Raw genomic sequence first — 20,095 nt, forward strand, 5'->3', positions numbered from 1 at the left:
TTTTTTTACCTGTAAACCCTTAAATCGGCACGAAATAATAACAAAGCATTCTTCACCAAACAGACAGCATGTTATCATATCCTAAATAACAGTTTTATTTCTGCGCCTCATAAAACTACAGTAAAGGACCAGCGCTACGAGTTTTGCAGCGCATAAGCCCCGCCCACAGCCCACAACGGACCAATCGCGTAGCAGCTCAGAAACGTTTCTCCAGCAGCCGTGGAACGGTTATTCGATTGTGACGTCACAGTTACATGCTCGTGTTGAGGCTCCTTTGCTCAATCTTTGCTAAATCAGTAAATCACAGTTGCTCATTTTGGTGTTTCTAACTGGCTTGTATTGCAGTCTACGATAGTTAGACATTCAAAATGCTGTTCACTTTACTTGGAGTAATTGCTTTAGTTCAGAGAGAAAGGAGAAAAGTCAACAGCATCGACTCATGTCAAGATGAGAAAGATGTTCCTCCTGTGCGGAGTCCTGATGGTAAATCATATGTCCATGTTATGACAACATGTCACTGCTTTTGTGTGTTCCATGTTTTCTGGACACACTCAAGAATTTAGAGACCCAGCTTCAGTTCAGTTTTATAAAGTCTGTAACTTAATAGAAATTACAGCTTAAGTTAACAAAGAGTTGAATAAAACTAACAATGCATCATTTATCTATTCACACAATATTTATTGACATGGTAACCTAGAAGTTTACCAAGCAGCATCTGGTGACCTTGCTTACATTCACAAAATAAAAAGTTGTAACTTAATGTTGCACACTTTTAACAGTTTAACATGATACTTCCACTTAAACACACAATGCTCAAGCTGATTGAAAACAAACTATTTAAAGGGTTAGTTCAACGAAAAATGAAAATTATCTCATTAATGACTCGTTCCAAACCTGTAAGACCTCCGTTTATCTTCGGTTCTTTTGCGCTCGACGTAATGGCGTCATTGGCGATGATTGCCCTGAATTGTTTAAAATAATTCAGTATGATTTGGTAAACTGGTTCAAAAAGATCCGGTTACATCGAGTGATTCGTTCGCGAACCGGATATCACAAACTGCTTTGATTTGAACTCTCTCTTAAAACAGACACGGAAGAGAAGACAATGCTGAATAAAGTCATAGTTTTTGCTATTTTTGGACCAAAATGTATTTTGGATGCTGTCCCTCTGATGTCACATGGACTACTTTGATGATGTTTTTCTTACCTTTCTGGACATGGACAGTATACTGTACACACAGCTTCAATGGAGGGACTGAGATCTCTCAGACTAAATCTAAAATATGTTAAACTGTGTCCCAAAGACAAACGGAGGTCTCACGGGTTTGGAACAACATGAGAGTGAGTCATTAATGACATAATTTTCATTTTTCGATGAACTAACCCTTCACCATTAAATGTGTCTGGCATGAGTTTTGGCAAAAATAAATTTCTTAATTTACACTGAGCTTAATTGCAGTAATATGAGTATTTATTAAGTGTTGTGTTAATGTCATTATCCTCTTTAGGCCAGACTTCTGCACATATCAGCAGTGACGCAGCAGTCGAGCAACCCTCGAGCCGTCACCCTGAAGACTGGAGCCACGAGCCGCTGATCCATGATTTAGTCTGGGATTTGTCTGAACGGAGAGTTGACGTTCTCAGCGGTGTCATGTGCAAATGTGACGTCGACTCGTTCCAGACTGTCCCTGAATTGAGTGTTGATGTCCTGACTACAGAGGAGCCTATGACTGGTCACCCTGAAGTGGATTCAGTCAGCACTGCCCAAACTTCAGAGGGTCCAACAGAGGCCCCTGAGGCACCTCAGACCAGCCAGCTGGAGGATACTCAGACAACAGCTATGGGTCAGTTTGCTACCATAAGCCAAGAAAAACACATAACATCTGTTTTCACTATATTTTAAAACAACTTCAGTATGCAAGGGTAAATTAAAAATAACATGGGAATGTAGTTCAATGAGCACTTCAGATCAAAGTCGTGTAGTGCTGACAAATGAATTTCTAAAAGCACAAATATTGCATGTAGTATCTCAATGTATATATGAATCAGATACATCTTGCATCACATTTCATAACACCTCTGTTTTTTCTTTTAACAGGCATTAATTCCTGCAGCGATGATATCGGCGTTGATCTGAGAGAAGGAGGCTTTGGATCGGTTCATTCAGAGGTTCAGTGTCAAACATCTCATATTAACAATCACAGACAGACTCCCGCTGTCAACCGTTTGTCCAGAACTGCTCTAAAGTTATTTGTGAAATGATCTAATCATCATATGAATTGTGTTTCTTCTAGGAGGCTTCTTCTGAAGTCCTTCTGTCAGAGCTGCGAGATCAGCGCTCGGACGACGAGGAGACTTATGAAGCCTCGGACATTGAGACTAAATCAGACTCGGAGGGTCCTGAAGTTCCCGTTCCTGTCGACGACACACCAGAGGGTCTCAACAGAGTCCTCTCAGGCCTTTCCTGGCGATGGAGGGAGATCCTCGCCTTGGCTATGATCTCTGGCTTCTTCTGCAGTATTTATCTGGGTCCCATGTCTCTGATGACGATTGTGCTGTGCGTTCAGATCAAGTGCTTCCATGAGCTGATCACCATCGGTTATCACTGGCACCGCCTGCCATGGTTCAGAACGCTAAGCTGGTACTTCCTGCTGTACGTGAACGACTTCCTCTATGGGGAAACGCTCACGGATAACTTCTTCACTCTGGTGCAGAGGGAGGAGCCTATACGCCTGCTCAGCCAATCCCATGGCTTAATTCCGTTTGTCCTGTACCTCGCTGGGCTCTGCATGTTTGCTCTGAGTCTGGTGAAGAGACGCCATCGCCCACAGTTCTACATGCTCGGCTGGACTCTAATGATTTTGGCCACTCTGTCCCAATTAATCATTCGCAACCTGTTTGAGGGCATGATCTGGTTTATAGTGCCCATCTCTTGCTTTATTTATAATGGCTTCCGAGTTTGGGTTCTTGTTTGGTCGCACCCCTCTCTTCTAGTTGTCTACTAAGAAGACATGGGTGGGCTTTATCAGTGGCTTTTTATCCACTGTAGTGTTTGCGGAAAGCGGAGCGGAAGCTGAAGAGTGAAGTAGAGCACTTGCTGGAAGGAGATGAGCAGAAGAGTGAGGTTATGAGAGAGGTGACGTCTGCAAGATCTGGGAGTCCTGCTGGAGAACGATGAGGAGGACATGAAGCACCGCACACACAAGACACCAAGAGAGAAACAGACTGGAAAATGCAAGGGTTTATCAACTCAAACAGGACTTTATGAACTTATTTCAATATTTTAATTGTACTGTAGGGTAGAGAAGGGAAAACGGGTTTTCCCAAAATAACCACAAGATTATTTTATATTGTAATTATGGACTACATTGAGAAGAGCGATGTAGAAGTTTTCATGATGAAGTTTACACTGGTGATGTACCGGAGAGAGAAAAAGTGTTTTAAAGCTTGTTTTGTAGAACATCACAGTTATATTTGATAAGAGAACAGTAGGGCCTGTAGACTGGGAGTACTTGTTATTTAATAAAAATATAATTATATTTTCAGAATGACATGATTTTTTTCTCATACGTAGTCAGTGGGGTAAAACACACCCAGGGTGCAATGGTCACTTACTTTAGTTTTTCTGTTCTGAACATCAAATCCTTTGTTTTTCCATCAAATGTATTCTAACTAGTTGGTTGAGTCAAAATATTTGGACTTTATATTTATAGATTACCTCAGATTAGCATCAAGTAGCTAGTTAGCTAGCTAGTTAGCACCAGCTAACGTTTATTTTATTTTTTTTCAGATAAGACTATTCTAATTTTGTACTTTTATCTTTAAGCAAAAACTGCATGTACTCTGATTTTGCTGTAAATGTTTAAAGCAAATTGCTTTGTCAGACTGAGGGCTATTTTAGCCCAACCATGGGGGTGTTTTGTTAAAAATCTAATAACAATAATGGTTTTCATACTAGGTTTTTAGTTTATGTCAGTGTCACTAATTTATGTTGGGGTATATTTGTAGCAATAGCCAACAATACACTGTATCGGCCAAAATTATAAATTCTTCTTTTATGTCAAAAAATCATTAGGATAATAAATACAGATCATGTTCCATTAAGAATTTTTGAAAATATTCTATCGTTAATATATAAAAACTTTATTTTTGATTAGTAATATGCATTGCTAAGAACTTAATTTGGATCTTATTTTAATTTTAAAGGCAATTTTCTCAATTATACTTTATTTACATTTTCTTTTTTTGCATTTTCAAATAGTTGTATCTCAGTCAAATATTACCATAATCTAACAAACCCACATCAATGGAAGGCTTTCAGATGATCCTTGTATTGACCCTAATGGCTGGTATTGTGGTCCAGGGTCATATATATGAACGGTTTAGGGAATTTAACCTGTCAGACTTGTTAAAACATGCTTAAAATTTAAATTCATCACAATGTACATGTTTTTCACAGTTGTATGCTGACATATATGAACACTGATGTATGTTCACAGTTAATGATTGAAAATAGATGAATTATGCACATAAATTAATTGTAAATCTTAATTTTTGCTTTGTTTTGTTGATCATGTGGCAGTAAAATTCACCTCCAACAGGAACAAGAAATCTGTCGGCATCGTAAGTAGTCTTTGTTCTCTCTGTCACTGTCACAACATTAATCACAGTCTATAAAGTCTATTTTTCAACAGACTATCTATCCTTGTCATCAGTTTGGTCCTTTATCCATCTTATCAACTGTCTTTCTTCTAGGACGGTTATCCCCATCCCCTTCCACTGGAGGTCGCTCTGTTATTTCGAGAAAATCAAGGTCCCAGGGTTCCTGAGATCATCCAGCTTCTGGACTGGCAGGAGGAGCCTGACCGCTGCATGATGGTCGACCCAGAAACAAAAATAGTGTAATTTAAGTGACCGGAAGCTCTGTGACAGCTGTGACATGGACCTAATACTTTAATTTTAAACTTTAAAATACTTTAGATTAATTTAGAAATAATGAGCACCCAAGGACCATTCGGGCCACCACTTTTTAATGCTGTCATTAATCACTTACCCCCATGTCGTTCCAAACCCGTAAAAGCTTTGTCCGTCTTCAGAACACAATTTAAGATATTTTGGATGAAAACCGGGAGGCTTGTGACTGTCCCATAGACTGCCAAGTAACTTACACGGTCAAACTCCAGAAAAGTATAAAATATATCACCAGAATAGTCCATTTGCCATCAGTGGATCAACCGTAACGTTATGAAGCGACAACTGATGGCAGATGGACTATTCTAAGTTAACAATGCATTTATTTTTGTATATATTTCCAGAGAAGGACCTCAGAATCCCCCAGAAGAATCACCTCTAAAAAGGCAGAAGACGAGAATGTTTTTTGTTTGTTGTTGTTTTACTTTCATACAACATGCAGTGAGAATAAAAATAGGGCTTAAAATAAAACCCTGAGGCACACCACAGGAAAAAAGCATGGGAGTAGACCAATAGTTACAAAAACGGTCAGGCCTGTTAGATTTACCCAACATGAATTATATTATGCTAATTTTCTCCTAAATTATGTAACTTAATCCCAGTCTTTCAATTGAAAGTGTTTATGGACATGTTCTTTGTAATCCTACAGGATCTAGAGGTAGCTATTATGTATATAAAGTAGTTATTTTCCACTTTTTTTATTTGTTAAACACACATTTGCATAATTTAGAGTATTCATACAACAGATCAACAGATGTCAGGATAACACACATAAAGCTTATCAAACAAGATAAATGAAAGTTCAAACATGCTTGATACACAAGAACAAATGAGGTTTGTTCTGACGTGTCTCTTGTTTTCTCATATCTCATATTTGCTCTTGCACTTCAAGCAAGTATGGTTGAGCTTCCGTTGACCATGTTTGAGGTGCTTTATGTATGTGTGTGATGTTATATGTGATTTAAAGCCTAAATTAAGCTGTTGGTTGAACTATATGTTTAAAGCAAAATGAATGAAAGTTTATAGCTTTGAAAATATAACAAATTCATTCAGTCACCTTGTTTTTATTAACAAATATCATAAATCGCTATATCACATGTGCACAGAACCTTCATAGATTGTATCTGAATGCTGAGTGATAGACCTGCAGTCTTCGTTTAGGCTGATCGGATAAATGAGGAGAACGATGATTTAGGCGTACCTGTAAAAGACAGAGATAGATCACACGTTTCAACTTGTTAAATCATGCTGAAATACACCATAAATTAACTAAAATGACTTGGTCAATTACCTTCCTGTAATTCATGTGTCCTTACTGAATACATCTTGGTAAGTGAACCATTTGTTAACTATTCTTTTGAATGATAGAAATAATTATTAAAGTAAATAAAAAAAAAATGAAAAGATGTTAACTGATGGACTGGAGTGCTGTGGATTATTGTGATGTTTTTATCAGCTGTTTGGACTCTCAGTCTGACGGCACCCATTCACTGTAGAGCACCACCTGGTGGCTTCGGTTTTTATAGAAGGGGACTACAGGTGTTTCAATTCTAGAGAGATCACTCTTATGAAAGCCTAGTGCTACAAAGGGGAACGTGACCGGCTGTCTCAGACCAGTGGACCAGCTTTTCACCCAGGCAAGAATCCCTGGAGGGGGCATGAGGAGTCTGTTTATCCAACCTACATGTGTTCTGTGGAGATGGAGAAGGTTTGTGTCCATGTTCGCTAAGACCACTTTTAGGAGACACTCCGGTAATATGGGGTGCCAGGGTCACTAATTCATGATATCCAATCTCTACACAACTGGTGTAAAATCTGTATTCATGTTCTGTAATAAAATGTTTCTATTTTCAAAAATAATCATGTGTTCTCTGAATGACTAGTTTGTGGATTAAAACTCATCATATGAGTGTCTGCATGTAAACTTCAGCTTAGAAAAGTTAGCAAAAATGTTTAGCATCCGTGGTATGAAAATAAGCCAGAAAACGAAGCTGTCGATTTGACCTATGGTCATTAGCTCTAGGTTATGACCAATAGAATGAGATTCGGGTACAATGGGACCCAGTACAAGCTGAAGGGATTTTATATCTCGGCTGGCCCGGGAATGCCTTGGGATCACCCAGTCCCTGACCTGGATAAGCAGTAGAATGGATGGATGGGTAGATGTTTGGACTCCCATTCATTGGCACCCATTCAGAGGATCCATTGTTGAGCAAGTGACGTGATGCTAAAATTCTCCAAATCTTTTTCCATGAACAAACAAACGACATCTTGGATGGTTCAAGGATGAGTACATTTTCAGCAAGTTTTCATTTTTGGGTGAACTATGCAAACCTTGTCATTGTCAGGTGTAAAGAAGTCCAAGGATTTCCACAGAATACACTGAAGAACTGCAAAGCCTGTCATTGCACAAATGCGTCGTCTTCTGTATTTACTACATTGTATTGTCTAATTCTGCAGATTTCCCCCAATTCACTCCAGATGAATTAAAAGAAAGCATAGTCTATCTGAACCCGCTCATAGCAAACTATTTATATATTTAATTGGTTTGACTACAAACAGCCTTTCTTGTTTTCTCTGTGTGGCACACTGTGTGGAAGACAACTCTTTGGCTTTATAACTTTTTATAACTGGATTTCCTGTGGTGCTTACCGAAAAAAAGGATTTTTCAAATCCAGCGAGTTCCCAGATTTAAATCCAGACTGATCAACCACAGCAGTGATGTGAATGTCATAGCTTTGTCTGTAAAAGAGATGTACAGTTAGACAAAATGATGTTGCAGCAAGGTTACATACTACTACAAGAATACAATCCTGACTAAAGATTCATTAATGCTTCAAATTAGTTTGTAAACAAATAAAAAAGATGGATACTTTGAAGAAGCTGCAATAGAAGACATCTGTGATTTATTTAAAATTTCCCTAATTCGGTTCCAGACCAGTCTGTGTGTTGTTTGGTGACATGCAAAAAATGACTCTTTGGTTGTTTGAGAACAAGAAATTAATGGATATTAAGATACATTAAATACTTTTGAAGCAAAATGGAAAGCAAAAACCATATTTGTTATGGTTTCCCATTAACATCTCCAGTAGTTTACCCTGCTACATTTTCCTTCTGTGTTCTAAACCCAGAAATGTCATGCACCCTTCATCATATGTGTGAACAAAGGTAGTCGCACCTCTTGTTGGCTATTAGATGAACCCGTCCAGATAACGTCTGTCCCATTTTGGCAAACAGAGGGGTCTGCAGAAGACAGCGTACCTGATACCAGTGCGTCAAAGGCTCATTTGGAGAAGTGGACAGCCATACTGTCGTCCTGTACAAAACACACTATCAATACTTTTTTCAAGCATGCTGTCTTCGTGCTCTTTTCCTTTCATAATTGTGAGTCTCACCTTGAGCCAACAAAGGCCACATCAAACCAAAAAGCAAGTCCATGAATCAGCCCTGACTGCAGCAGTTTGAAGACAAAAGGAATTTCTAACCTGTGAATCACACACATCCACTACAGATATTAAGATGCTGTTCCAGGTCACACACTTCAAATGTATCCTACAAACTCTTTAACAGATTGTACCTAAACTGGCCACAAATCATCTTAAGACCATGCTGGTCAAAAATGATGGTATTATCTCTTCACCTGTTAATACTCACTAGAAAAGTTGCTAAAAACACAGGGTATTTTGGCAGTTTTAGATACTGACAAAGGTGCACCTATTTTTGCCAAAAACATTTACAGTGATCTACACTGACATATATGTGATAAACTGAAAATTGAAATGGTGAATGTCTTATAGACTTTTCCTGGTGTGCTTGTGCTGGTAATTTCTGCATGCTGCTATATTCTTGAACTGTCATTACCGGTGTAAATCTTCTTCTTTTGCCTCCAGAAAGTTGATTGTGTACTTCACAGACCTGGCCATGAGAACCTGCATATCGAATGTGTCCTGAAACACAAAGACGTTGAGACCCTCTCTGACAACACCATGATGCAATCACAGAGCCAGACTCATGGATGCTGTAGTAGTCAGTGTGTGTAGACTCACAACTATTGGCTGTCTGAAGAACTCATCCACAGCAGAAGAATGAAGCCCACTCAAGTTCACACCATAGAAACATCTCTGATTCCTGGTGTAAGATCAAATTCAATCATGTTTCCAACATCTGTTATCTTGAGATCATCAGAATTCTGTGAACAGGTTAGGGTCATGGTTCACAACATCTCTGACTCCATGTCTCTTATTTGTCCCTCCACCTACCCTTTTACAATTTTTATCTGTGAGCACTCCTAGTTTATGAACATTAATAGTGTTTTCAGACACATGGTGTTTCTTATGATGCTCCGATCTACCTTTTTTGCCTCTGATACCGACTCCGATCTCTAGGGTTTAGTATTGGCCGATCTGATACCAGTGAAGTTTTTTTTCCCCATTTAAAAAAATGTACTGCGCGAAGCCTGCTTCTTCAAAGACGAAAATGGTTGATTAAAATAAGAAATATGTGTTTTAGTTGTTCTAGCTCATTTAAATGCTGATTTTGTCCTATTTCTACATCTTGAGGCCCTTCTGGAAGTTTGCCGAAGCCCCCCAGTGGGTCCCTGTTGAGCACCCTTGTTTTAGAGGAGTGGTTTTATCACTATCTATGGAAACCAGTGAGTTTCAACAGGACGAAAGAACAATGTTAAATGAAAATAAAATACAACTATCCATTTATTATACAATAGCTTTCAAGAGAGGAACTTTTTTCCCCACATATTGGTGTAGTTCTGGCATATCCAGCCAAACCTTAATGCCATTCCCAGAAGCTCTTTACAACTTAAGCCAAAAAAGAGATCCAAGTTTCAAAGCTCTACAGATGAAGATTTCATCATGTACCCACTGCAAAACATGAGCCTTTTCTGCTCTAACATAAATATTGGGTGTTCAACTTGACATGACACCTGGTAACATTATCTGTGTTTGGAATAAAAGCTACAGCGAGATGATTTCACTTATTGTTCTGAAGCACGGTCACACGAGGTATCATAAACTCAGTCATTCGAACTGAACAGCACAGACTGAGAGGAGTGAGCTGTGTGCCATGAATCAGGTTTGGATTGAAGCACAGCATTTTACAGAACCGGGAAGCTGCTTGGCTTCAGTTTGGTCACGGCACGGTGCAAGTACAGTGCAGGCATGTGGGCGGTGGGACCATTACTGTCTTTCCATGCAAGCAAACCACAACCCCCTGTGGGCCATTGTAAAATAAACCATCATGGATGAGGCTCTAAACATTTAGTGTGCTGCACTGAGCATGTTCTTGTGTACTATGACAAAAATGTTCTCAAGACAAAAGGTGGAAAAACACCCATTCCGTAGATAATCATTTTGGTTCATTCCTAAGTTTTATTATGTAGAGCCAAAAAATGTCTACAGTAATACAGTACATGAGCCAGTTTTTGGGAAGGCTGAATACATAGAGGTGTAGATCATACTTCTGTTAAATACTTTTTTCATATTATAAAACACATTACTAGTTTAAAAACTAGTTTAAAAAGTCAAGAGTTATATACTTCATCATTGAATGTTGATGTAAGATCATTTTTTTATGTCTATGAACATACGGTTATTTGTTATCAATGTTTGACGTTTTGCTAAGCCCCACCACCAATCCTCCTTTGGCCACTTTGGCATTTTATCATGCAAGCTTTTGCTCTTTTAATGTTCCAAAGTTTGGGGCAACGAGTATTTCATGTATTTGAAGTCTCTACTGCTCACCAAGGCTGCATATATTTGATCAAGAATACAGTAAGAACGGTAATATTATTTAATATTATTATTATTACAATATAAAATAACTGTTTTCTATTTGAATATATTGTTGAATGCTATTTATTCCTGTAATTCCTGTAAATATTTATTTGTGAAAAACACTTTGTCATCTAAAGTACAAGTATGTTTATTTCACTCATTTATTTTTTAATCCATTGTCAAATTATATAAATTTCTTAAATATTACAATTTTTGACAAATTATTCTGGTTTAAAATCAGCTATCGTCTGTCAAAAAAAAACAAAAAAAAACAATAATGGTCTACCACTAATTGCTAAATACATCTAAATACATATAATTAGCCACATATATTATGTGAACATATTTTGGATGCGATTAATCACAGTTAATCGTTTGACAGCTATAAAATTAAAATATTTTACATATAAATTTAACATATGTTTCCTTAATATATACATGTATGTGTGTGTATTTATATATACATAATAAATACATAGTACACACACAGTATGTAAACATAAACTTTTATTTTGATCGATTAATCGTGACTAATCGTTTTGCGGCCCTACATGGAAGAAATAAAAAAAGGTGAGTAATCGATGGCCAAGTTAGAATTTTTTTGCGTTTCGACTACCACTGCCCCCTTGATACTTTACTAAATGTTGGGCAACATGAAGTCACACAGTCTGTAATGAACAGATTGTTAACAGCTGGTCGTTTTAGTAAGTACAGTATTTCGGGCAGAAATATCCAAATGTTCTCGCATCATTTATTGACCTTATCATTTATATATTTAAATTATTAAATTAATAAATGTGCAATTAGTTGACTAATGCATTAAATGATTGATGTAGAAAAATCTTTAGTCGGTGGCAGCTGTATATGACACTGGTTGTTCTCTTCAAACCATGCATTTAAAAAGCAGATGTTATATTTCCCAGATGTTCTATCTATGAATGAAAATGGCAGATACAGTACAGAAGGCAGGAGTTGTTCTTACCAGAAGTGGGAGCGAGCGTGATGCTCCATGTAGAGTTGTTCATCAGTGAAAGGAGCCAGATGAATGTCACTCTGAGTCGGGAACATCATGCCTGGACAGTGACAGAAAACAAGTACTCTAACTAATAACCCATAACATCTGAACACAGCATGTATGTGTACAGGGAAATGTGAGGATTGACAGACCTTTGGGTTTTAACCATTTTTTGGCGTGCAGATAGCTCTCTAACATCCTCTCGTTGAGGAGCATGTAGCCCATGGGCTCTGAGATGATCACATCCACCTTCTCGGGGCAGCAAACTTCCTCAATCTTTCCTGACAAAACTGTGATTTTGTTCGACAAGTTATTGCTTTTCACTAGAATCTGAAGAGACAAGAATGACAAAACAACTTAAGCTTTATCAACAGCATCTCTTTCCCGGTGATGCCTTTATAATGGAATACTATGGGGCAATCTCTAGCACCAGAATAAACATAAAAAACCTTTATTTGTTCAAGTAGAACCACAAGATTATATGCTAATGAGACCAGTGCATCACTACTGTGTGACTGTGTAAAGTTATATTGTTAACTTATAAGTTAAAACCAAACTTTTATATTATAAGCATTTAAGATTACAGGAATTGTGTCAGCCTATAAAGCAATGACTATATAAAGACAACTTAAATGGCTTACAAACCATATGCCTAACAAAAAAAATGAGCAAGAGCAAGAATGATTCTCTTACTATTGAAAGAATATATTTTAAAATAATAAATAATGTTACATATAATGTTTTTGGGCACTTAGGTAGACCTTAATTGCAATTAAATGTGTGTAAATGTGTATAAATAGCAGTTATATTAACCTTTTTTTTTTTTTTTTTTACATATTTAAGTCATATTTGTTTTTATGTTCTTTTATAATTCGATTTAAAATATTTTTAAGTCTACTGTCAAATGCACTGACAAAAATTTATAGTAAACTAAAATAAACTTTAATGTAATCATTTCTATTTTTAAATATATTTGTAACTGCACAGTTTTAAAGTTGCCATTTTAAACCAGGCAGCATTAACTTTAAACTTTAAATGGAAAATTCCTTACAAGCACTGAGGAACAGTTTAAAAATATGGGTCTGATTATCACCCTTGCAAACATGTACAAAAATCTCATTTGTAATCTCTTTTCTAAACAAAGGAAATCATTTAAAGGTTTAGTGTGTTATATTTGGAACTTCAGTTGTATAAATCAGATGTGGCAATAGAAACTCAAACACATGTGGAAGTAGTCTACAAAAAACTACAAGAGCAACAAGAGCTTTCCTCTAAATGAGAAAAAGAGCACTATTAGCACTGTACAGAAAGCAATCTTTATCCCCGAAAACACGTGTCAGTTTGCCCACTACGCAAGTTTCCGGCCAAATCTGTCTTCAAGTCATTTAGCAGCCAGAATGTCATGCATTCCAGACACGCAGGAAAGATCCTTCTGAAGGACTCCTGAAGGTGTTGCCCTGTGAAAGTGTTCCAGAAAAGCTGTCTCGCCCTGGGTATTTTTCCACAAAACCCATAGCCCTGAACTTCAGGCCAAATGGGTGTGACAGCACAGATAGTGATAAGTGATGTATCATCCAAGCACATCCAACAGCTGGCCAAAAAACACATATGTCCTCACTGTGCACTGGAAGCTCTTTATAATAGAGTTACCAAAGGAAACCTGTGATTTATTTAATTTGCTAAAGACACTATCTTCACCCTCAGGCTATCCAAGAAATAGTTTGTTTCTTTATCAAATGTGGAGAAAAGTAGCATTGCATCACTTGCTCATCACTGGATGCTATGTAGTGAATGGGTGCCGTCAGAATGAGAGTCCAAACAGCTGATAAAAACATCACAGTAATCCACACCACTCCAGTCCATCAGTTAATGTCTGGAGAAGTGAAAATGGTGTGTGTTTTATAAAGAGATCAGTGAGAACTTTACTTCAATTTGTTGCTTTTGGCTAAAATTCAAGTCCTTTATACGTAATATTGCTTTCTCCAGTGAAAAACGTGGTTTGGTCTGAATCAGGAGAGAAATCTGCACAGATCAAGCACCACTGCAAGTGAAAACAGTCCAAAAAAGCAACAAACAAGTCGATTCTGGGCCAGGACCTTTTCCCTGGAGGACGCCTTATTATGGACTCATTTTGGTATGAAATGTTTTAGCGCATAATGATAGGTTTGTTTTCCCTTTTGACTTCTCAAGACATGGTGGACTGGACTGGTGTGGGTAACTTGTGTTTTTATCAGCTGTTTGGACTCCCATTCTGACGGCACCCATTCACTGCAGAGCATCCACTGATGATCAAGTCAATCCAAGCCATATGATTTTGATTCTTCCAAAAAAAAAAAAAAAAAAAAAAAAGAAGACATTTCGCAGAATGTTCATTCAACTCTTTTTCTTAAAATAAAGTGTATGGGAAAAGCTGCTGTAAAAAAGGACATGAAGGAATCCTAAAAGTAGTCTGTGTGTGATCCAAGGCTTACAACAACACTGTGTGAGGAACAGACCCAAGTTTAAGCCAAACCCAAACCTTTATTTTCTGTAAAACACTCAGATTTAACTTTAATTCGTGTTCATTCAAATTTGCATGTAGATCCGTCACACATCAATGCTGCCGAATGGCTCTCATTTGAATCTGTAGAAGAGGGAATAAGATTTGAGAGCCACGAGTCTGTTCCACACACCAAGACCTCGTATGACTTCAGAAGTCACACAGACTAGTCTCTATAATACTTCTAACACACTGCATGGAACACATTCTGCATCTTCTGTGTTCCAGAAAGACAAGGGTGAGCACATGAATCATGAATAGGATTGTGTGTACTTCTGCATATTTGGCCACAGAACTGCCCTCCACCGCGTACACTTTCTTAGCCCCGGCCTGGACGGCGAAGAAGGACAATATCCCTGTGCCACAGCCCACATCAAGAACCACCTACAAACACATGAAGCACCATAAGAGTAAAGGAAACAAGCAATAAACACACACCAGTTATTATAGATTTCACTAGGACTTTCATTTCTAAAAATATTGAAGGTGCCCTTTTTACATTTATTTATTTGACAAAACCTTTTATCTAGGATTCTTACCTCTACAGTGTTACAAAAGCAGTCTTAAGTCTCTGGGGTATATTTGTAGCAATAGCCAACAATATATTGTATTGGTCAAAATTATCCATTTTTTCTTCCATGACAAAAATCAATAGGATATTAAGTAAAGATCATGTTCCATGAAGTTATTTTGTAAATTTCCTACTGTAAATATATCAAAACTGTTTTTCTTATTAGCAATATGCATTGCTAAGAACTTAATTTGGTCAACTTTAAAGGCGATTTTTTAAAATGGACCCTTAAAACTGGTTTTGTGGTACGATGAGGACAAAAAATTACCCAAATATTGAGAAATGTGTCATATAGCAATTGTAAAATACACAAATAAATGACAATTATGTAATATGCATGTTGTTATCATGAAATAAAATTATTCATATTGTGAAATTTCAGTAATATCAATTCAATAGTATCAACATAAGACCACTATTGGGTACACCCTTAAAAACTTGCAGGATGAAGTCTGCGGTGTTTGATGATGTAATGTTATCAGGTAAATCAGAACAAACTAGCCAGGTGAAGTATATAAACACATACTTTATCTCTGAAGTCAACATCGTTGAGCAAAATGGCTTTTTGGTAGGTTGCAGTCCTGAGATAGTCCTGAAGCATGTTCTGCTGCTGGGACAGACAGCCATAGAACTGAGAGGAAACTACAGATGTCTCACATTTCTTACAGAGGCTAATAACACATCACAGACACACAGAAACTGAATCAAGGTGATCCTCCGCTTTACCTGGAAGTACTGCAGTGCAGAAGACTCGTCTGTCCTCTGCTGAAACACAGACTGATGTCTCCTGAGCTCGTGCCATGAGCACAGCATCCTGTGGAAGACCTCAAACTCTGCAGAAATCAACAATACAAGGAGGATGGTCATGAAGCCCACTGTATCAGGGTTAAAAATGCTTCATGTGTCTTCTGGATCTGAAATGTACTAAGGAAACATGAGAATAACTTTTATATTGTTAGTAATATTTCAATATGAACATTCAAAGTTCAAATATGAGGTCAAATAAACGTATATCCAGAAGTCTGTGTGTCTGTTAGGGCCGATACGGGCCCCCGAGGCTACGCATCGTTACGCTTCGGCCGCCATTATGCGTCGGTGAGTAGCCAAATGTGTCGTCCTATTTTTTGATACGCGCCGATTCACGCAATACTATACTAATACTCTACTAATATCACCCGACTCTACTACCCCCTGTTGCGTGAGCGGTGTATTGCATACACGCATCACCCGTGACGCTTGCGTTCACTGTTTAGACTATGAAAGGGAGCGCTTCGCTCGTGTTGCTTAGTCTAAACAGTGAACGCAAGCGTCACGGATGATGCGTGTATGCAATACACCGCTCACGCAACAGGGGGTAGTAGAGTCGGGTGATATTAGTAGAGTCGCGTCGCGTGATATTCAGATCACAATGGCAACTGAAGAGGAGTGTATTCTGTTGCTGATGAACTATCGTATAAATGTGGATGAATACATATAAGTTCGCATAATTTTTCCTCTTCGCCCGCCATTGTATTCAAACCTTCTTCTTCTGTAAACACAATATACTTGAATTAATGTACAATACTTGCAATGTCGCCCCCACCGACAACGCATAGTATTGCGTGAATCGGCGTGTCGCGTATCAAAAACTAGGACGACACATTTGGCTACGCACCGACGCATAATGGCGGCCGAAGCGTAGCGATGCGTAGCCTCGGGGACGTGTATGCGTACAGATGCGTTGACTATGCAACGGCCCTTATTGTCAGGATCAGTGCATCAGCAGTATTTGACAGGGGCTCTGGCAAATGTAAATAGAATATGAGTTGAAATACATTTGTTACATTGAAACATTCTAAATATTAGACATTAAATGGACACTTTTATAGCGTTCAGGTCAGTTCGTCTGTATACAGAGCGTGATGTTGAGCGTGTCTCCACAGGGCTTGCCATTAGTGATTTTTTCTATCGTGTTTGATTCAGTTACCAGTGGATGTATCCCAAATCTCCCTGAGCCGTTACATACAGATGTACAACAGATGTGCTGGAAAAACGAAATGCTTCTCAGAGAAAAAAAGAGCAAAATATTCCATACTTTGATCTTGGATTAGTACTACTAGAGAAATATTAACCAAATTAAACTGAAAAGCAATAACTACATGTCTCGGTGAGCGTTGAGGCTTTTGGCTTCTGCTGCAGAGAATTACTGTCAAATGAGATCAAAACATTTCCGTATCTTTGAGAAGATCGATCAGGCAGAGATCAGATTAGTTTTGAGGTAAAGAGAGGTCTGGATAACTGCAGATAACTGACCTGACGGGGTGCTGAAGCGCATGATGATACTGAAACAGCCCAGAGTGATGAGGAACGAGCGGCTGGCCACCCGACAACACTCTGTGTCCCTCGTGATGGAGAACTTAAAAACACAAACGCCCGCATCTGGAAGCACATGAATACACCGGCCATATGAATGCTGCTAAAACAATGAGAGGACTGTGTGACCCTACATCTGTCACCATTCACTCACCCTCACGTCATTCCTTACACATACAATTCAAGAGGAAAAGGTATGAAAGACATTCATGCATGTTTACATAAAACTGAAGTGGATGGTGATTTATATTGCCAAGATCCAAACAGTACAAAAACATAGTTCATTAAACTCATTAAATACTCACTTTTATTCAGCAAGAATGGATTCGATTGATCAAAAAACTATCCTTTACGCCAGTAAAGACATTTATAATTTTAGAAAAATGATTTCTGTTTCAAATAAATGCTGTTTTTCCCTTTTTGAAATCACTTTGCAATTTAGATTAACTTCAAAACTAAAGATAAAAAGCTATCGATCTACCCTATTGCTTTATTAAGAGAAAAAATCTGAATCAGGAGAGAAATCTGCACACATTAAGAACTGTTTAAACCGTCCGAAACAGCTCTAAACAAATATGTGAGGGGATTTTGATATGAGAGACCATTATTGATATTTTGACAAAAAGCAACGGTTTGAAGTTAAAACATCTTTAGGATGGATTTGTTTCTTTCAGACATGCAGCTTTTCACTTTTTGAGATATTAACTGATGGACTGGAGTGGTGTGGATAACTTGTGATGTTTTAATCAGCTGTTTGGACTCTCATTCTGACGGCACCCATTCACTGCAGAGCATCCACTGGCGAGCAAGTGATGTGATGCATATTTATCCAATTTTTTTTCAGATTATGAATACACTGTTCAAGGATTTTCAATGAATAAGGACTACAGCATGTGGTCACTGAGTGTTTTCAGTAAAGGAAACAGAAGCATGAACATTTTGCTAAACATCTCCTTCTGTGCTCTACAGAAAAAGCCTGCGTTTCAGCCATGAGCTGGCAGCAGAAATGACTGTATCCTGCTATGTGAGGTACGGGACACAGAGAAACACCAGAGCGGTGCTATCTGATTCTGTGCAGCAGGAGGCAGAAAGCGCTGGCGGCCAGGACTAGTGTAGCGTGTCAAAGAAAACAGAGTCCGGTGCAGGCCATGCTGGAGCTCACGGAGAATGAACAGCGGAGCCGTAAATCTGGCCAGACCACACAACGAGACTCCAGAAAATGTGTGGCACACCTGAATAAAGAGCCTTCGTTTGCCCTTTAACCAAGAAACAGGACACTACAAAGAGCCAGTGGAGAAATGCATATGATATGATGTTATTTACAGTGTGAATGCTTCCATGTGTCTCCTCACTCTTCATATTATCCAGACAGCAGCACATACTGAAAATGGGAACTTTGGGCATTCACTATAATTACAAATAAAAAAGGCCGACTGACCAAAAAATTGAAAAAGGGGTTACATTTTAAGATGTCTTTGTCACACATTACATGTACTTGTTATTATAATAACAATTAAGTAGACATAATTACATCCCAGCAACACTGATTCTACCCTAAACCATATAGTGAGTACATGTAGTAATTAATATCCCTCAGTACTTTAATAAATAATTACACTGTAACAAGGACAACATAAAATAAAGTGTAACCCAAAAGAGCATAGTGATCCATAGGAAAGAAAAATCCCCAATCAGATCTAATAAATATCTCAGATTTTACAGCTGATACAATCAACTAAAAGTTTAAATGGAGACTCGTCTGATGTTTCTCGATTCACACTTTATTCTAAAATGCACACATTAAGTGAAATGTTAAGTAACATCGTGTATTAACGATATGTTTATTGTCAGTGTTTGGTTTATGTTAATAGCTTGTAATTATGCATAATTATTGCTATAGGAAATACATTTGTAACAACTCCAACTCATTATTTCTTCAAGTAGATTCAGAATCAACCATTTCGAAAAATAGTCCTAAATAAGTGTCTAATAATATGAACAACAACAATAATAACTGTAAAACTCAATAACAATGTCAAACAAATATTTTCTTTATATTTGCCAAAATGCTTAGGTCTGCCATCTAAACTCTGAGATTTCAATTCTGAGATTAAAGTGATGTTTTGTTTACAGTTATTAACGGTCAGAAAGATTAAAGTGATGTTCGGTTAACCGTTATTAGTATTAACGGTCAGGCAGGTTAAAGTGATGATCGGTTTACCGTTACTAACGGTCAGACAGATTAAAGTGATGTTCGGTTTACCGTTATTAACGGTCAGACAGATGTCGTCAGCCTCTCTGTGGATCTCCAGTCTGAGCTCCTGATGTGGACTGGAGATCGGCGGATCTTTCTTCAAGTCGTTCTCATTCAGAAAGACCAGAGTGACAGAGAAACTGGTCTGTAACTGATTATCGCCCATGATTGAATCCAGCAGTCATCGTAGCTCTCATATCCTTCTGTACAAGCCTTCTGACAGAGTTTGAGAACAAGTTTAAACGAGAGGAGGCTCTACAGCGGCCTTGACGTCAGAGGGCGGGGCTAACGACACAGATTTGGCGGGAAAATATCTGACGACAAAAGTAAATAAATAAATTAACTTCAGTATGTCAAAGACACAATTAATTATTCTTCTACAGCACCCATAAAACGAACCATATAGTTTGATACAATAACAGATCCAAGTGGCTTGTTTGTTATTTCTACAAATTGTTTTAGTGCAGCTTTATTAGATCAGAAAACACATGAGCAACAGCAAGACTAAAATCTGAAGTTTATATGGTAAACATTAGTATTAAAAAATGTCATTTTCTATAATCTGTTTAAATTGGCATATAAAGTGAGCTTGGAGGTAAAAAGG

At 37.9% G+C, this 20,095-nt stretch overlaps 2 protein-coding genes across 5 annotated transcripts; one reads left to right on the forward strand and one right to left on the reverse strand.

The window, feature by feature from the left end:
- Window positions 1-275: 275 nt before the first annotated feature.
- Window positions 276-3,335, forward strand: LOC113110440 (phosphatidate cytidylyltransferase 2-like). Its single transcript, XM_026274630.1, has 4 exons — window positions 276-483; window positions 1,509-1,844; window positions 2,099-2,169; window positions 2,295-3,335. The coding sequence occupies exons 1-4, from the start codon at window positions 369-371 to the stop codon at window positions 3,003-3,005; spliced, it is 1,233 nt and encodes a 410-aa protein (XP_026130415.1). The 5' UTR covers window positions 276-368; the 3' UTR covers window positions 3,006-3,335.
- A 2,684-nt stretch (window positions 3,336-6,019) lies between these two features.
- On the reverse strand, window positions 6,020-19,757 carry carm1l (coactivator-associated arginine methyltransferase 1, like). 4 transcript variants are annotated; one of them, XM_026273203.1, is made up of 13 exons: window positions 19,501-19,757; window positions 17,178-17,303; window positions 15,612-15,718; window positions 15,412-15,492; window positions 14,588-14,698; window positions 11,928-12,105; window positions 11,743-11,833; window positions 9,018-9,099; window positions 8,833-8,918; window positions 8,367-8,456; window positions 8,150-8,287; window positions 7,624-7,713; window positions 6,020-6,172 (listed from the first exon to the last, which is right to left on the reverse strand). In XM_026273203.1, the coding sequence occupies exons 1-13, from the start codon at window positions 19,655-19,657 to the stop codon at window positions 6,163-6,165; spliced, it is 1,347 nt and encodes a 448-aa protein (XP_026128988.1). In that variant the 5' UTR covers window positions 19,658-19,757; the 3' UTR covers window positions 6,020-6,162. The 4 variants fall into 4 exon arrangements, with proteins under 4 accessions (XP_026128988.1, XP_026128986.1, XP_026128985.1 ...); XM_026273201.1 differs by having other exon boundaries at window positions 15,412-15,495; XM_026273200.1 differs by having other exon boundaries at window positions 15,412-15,516.
- Between the last annotated feature and the right edge of the window lie 338 nt (window positions 19,758-20,095).

Source organism: Carassius auratus, chromosome 10 (genome assembly GCF_003368295.1).
Source record: "Carassius auratus strain Wakin chromosome 10, ASM336829v1, whole genome shotgun sequence".
Lineage (NCBI taxonomy): Eukaryota > Metazoa > Chordata > Actinopteri > Cypriniformes > Cyprinidae > Carassius > Carassius auratus.

Bases quoted from the DNA above. Each gene is read 5' to 3' on its own strand.
- LOC113110440 (XM_026274630.1), top strand. From the start codon at position 369: ATGCTGTTCACTTTACTTGGAGTAATTGCTTTAGTTCAGAGAGAAAGG. The intron at 484-1,508 runs GTAAATCATATG...TATCCTCTTTAG, and splicing joins TCCTGTGCGGAGTCCTGATG to GCCAGACTTCTGCACATATC. The intron at 1,845-2,098 runs GTCAGTTTGCTA...TTCTTTTAACAG, and splicing joins TACTCAGACAACAGCTATGG to GCATTAATTCCTGCAGCGAT.
- carm1l (XM_026273200.1), bottom strand. From the start codon at position 19,657: ATGGGCGATAATCAGTTACAGACCAGTTTCTCTGTCACTCTGGTCTTT. The intron at 11,834-11,927 runs GTCTGTCAATCC...GTCACTGTCCAG, and splicing joins AAAATGGTTAAAACCCAAAG to GCATGATGTTCCCGACTCAG. The intron at 9,100-11,742 runs GTAAGAACAACT...ATCTTACACCAG, and splicing joins CACGCTCGCTCCCACTTCTG to GAATCAGAGATGTTTCTATG.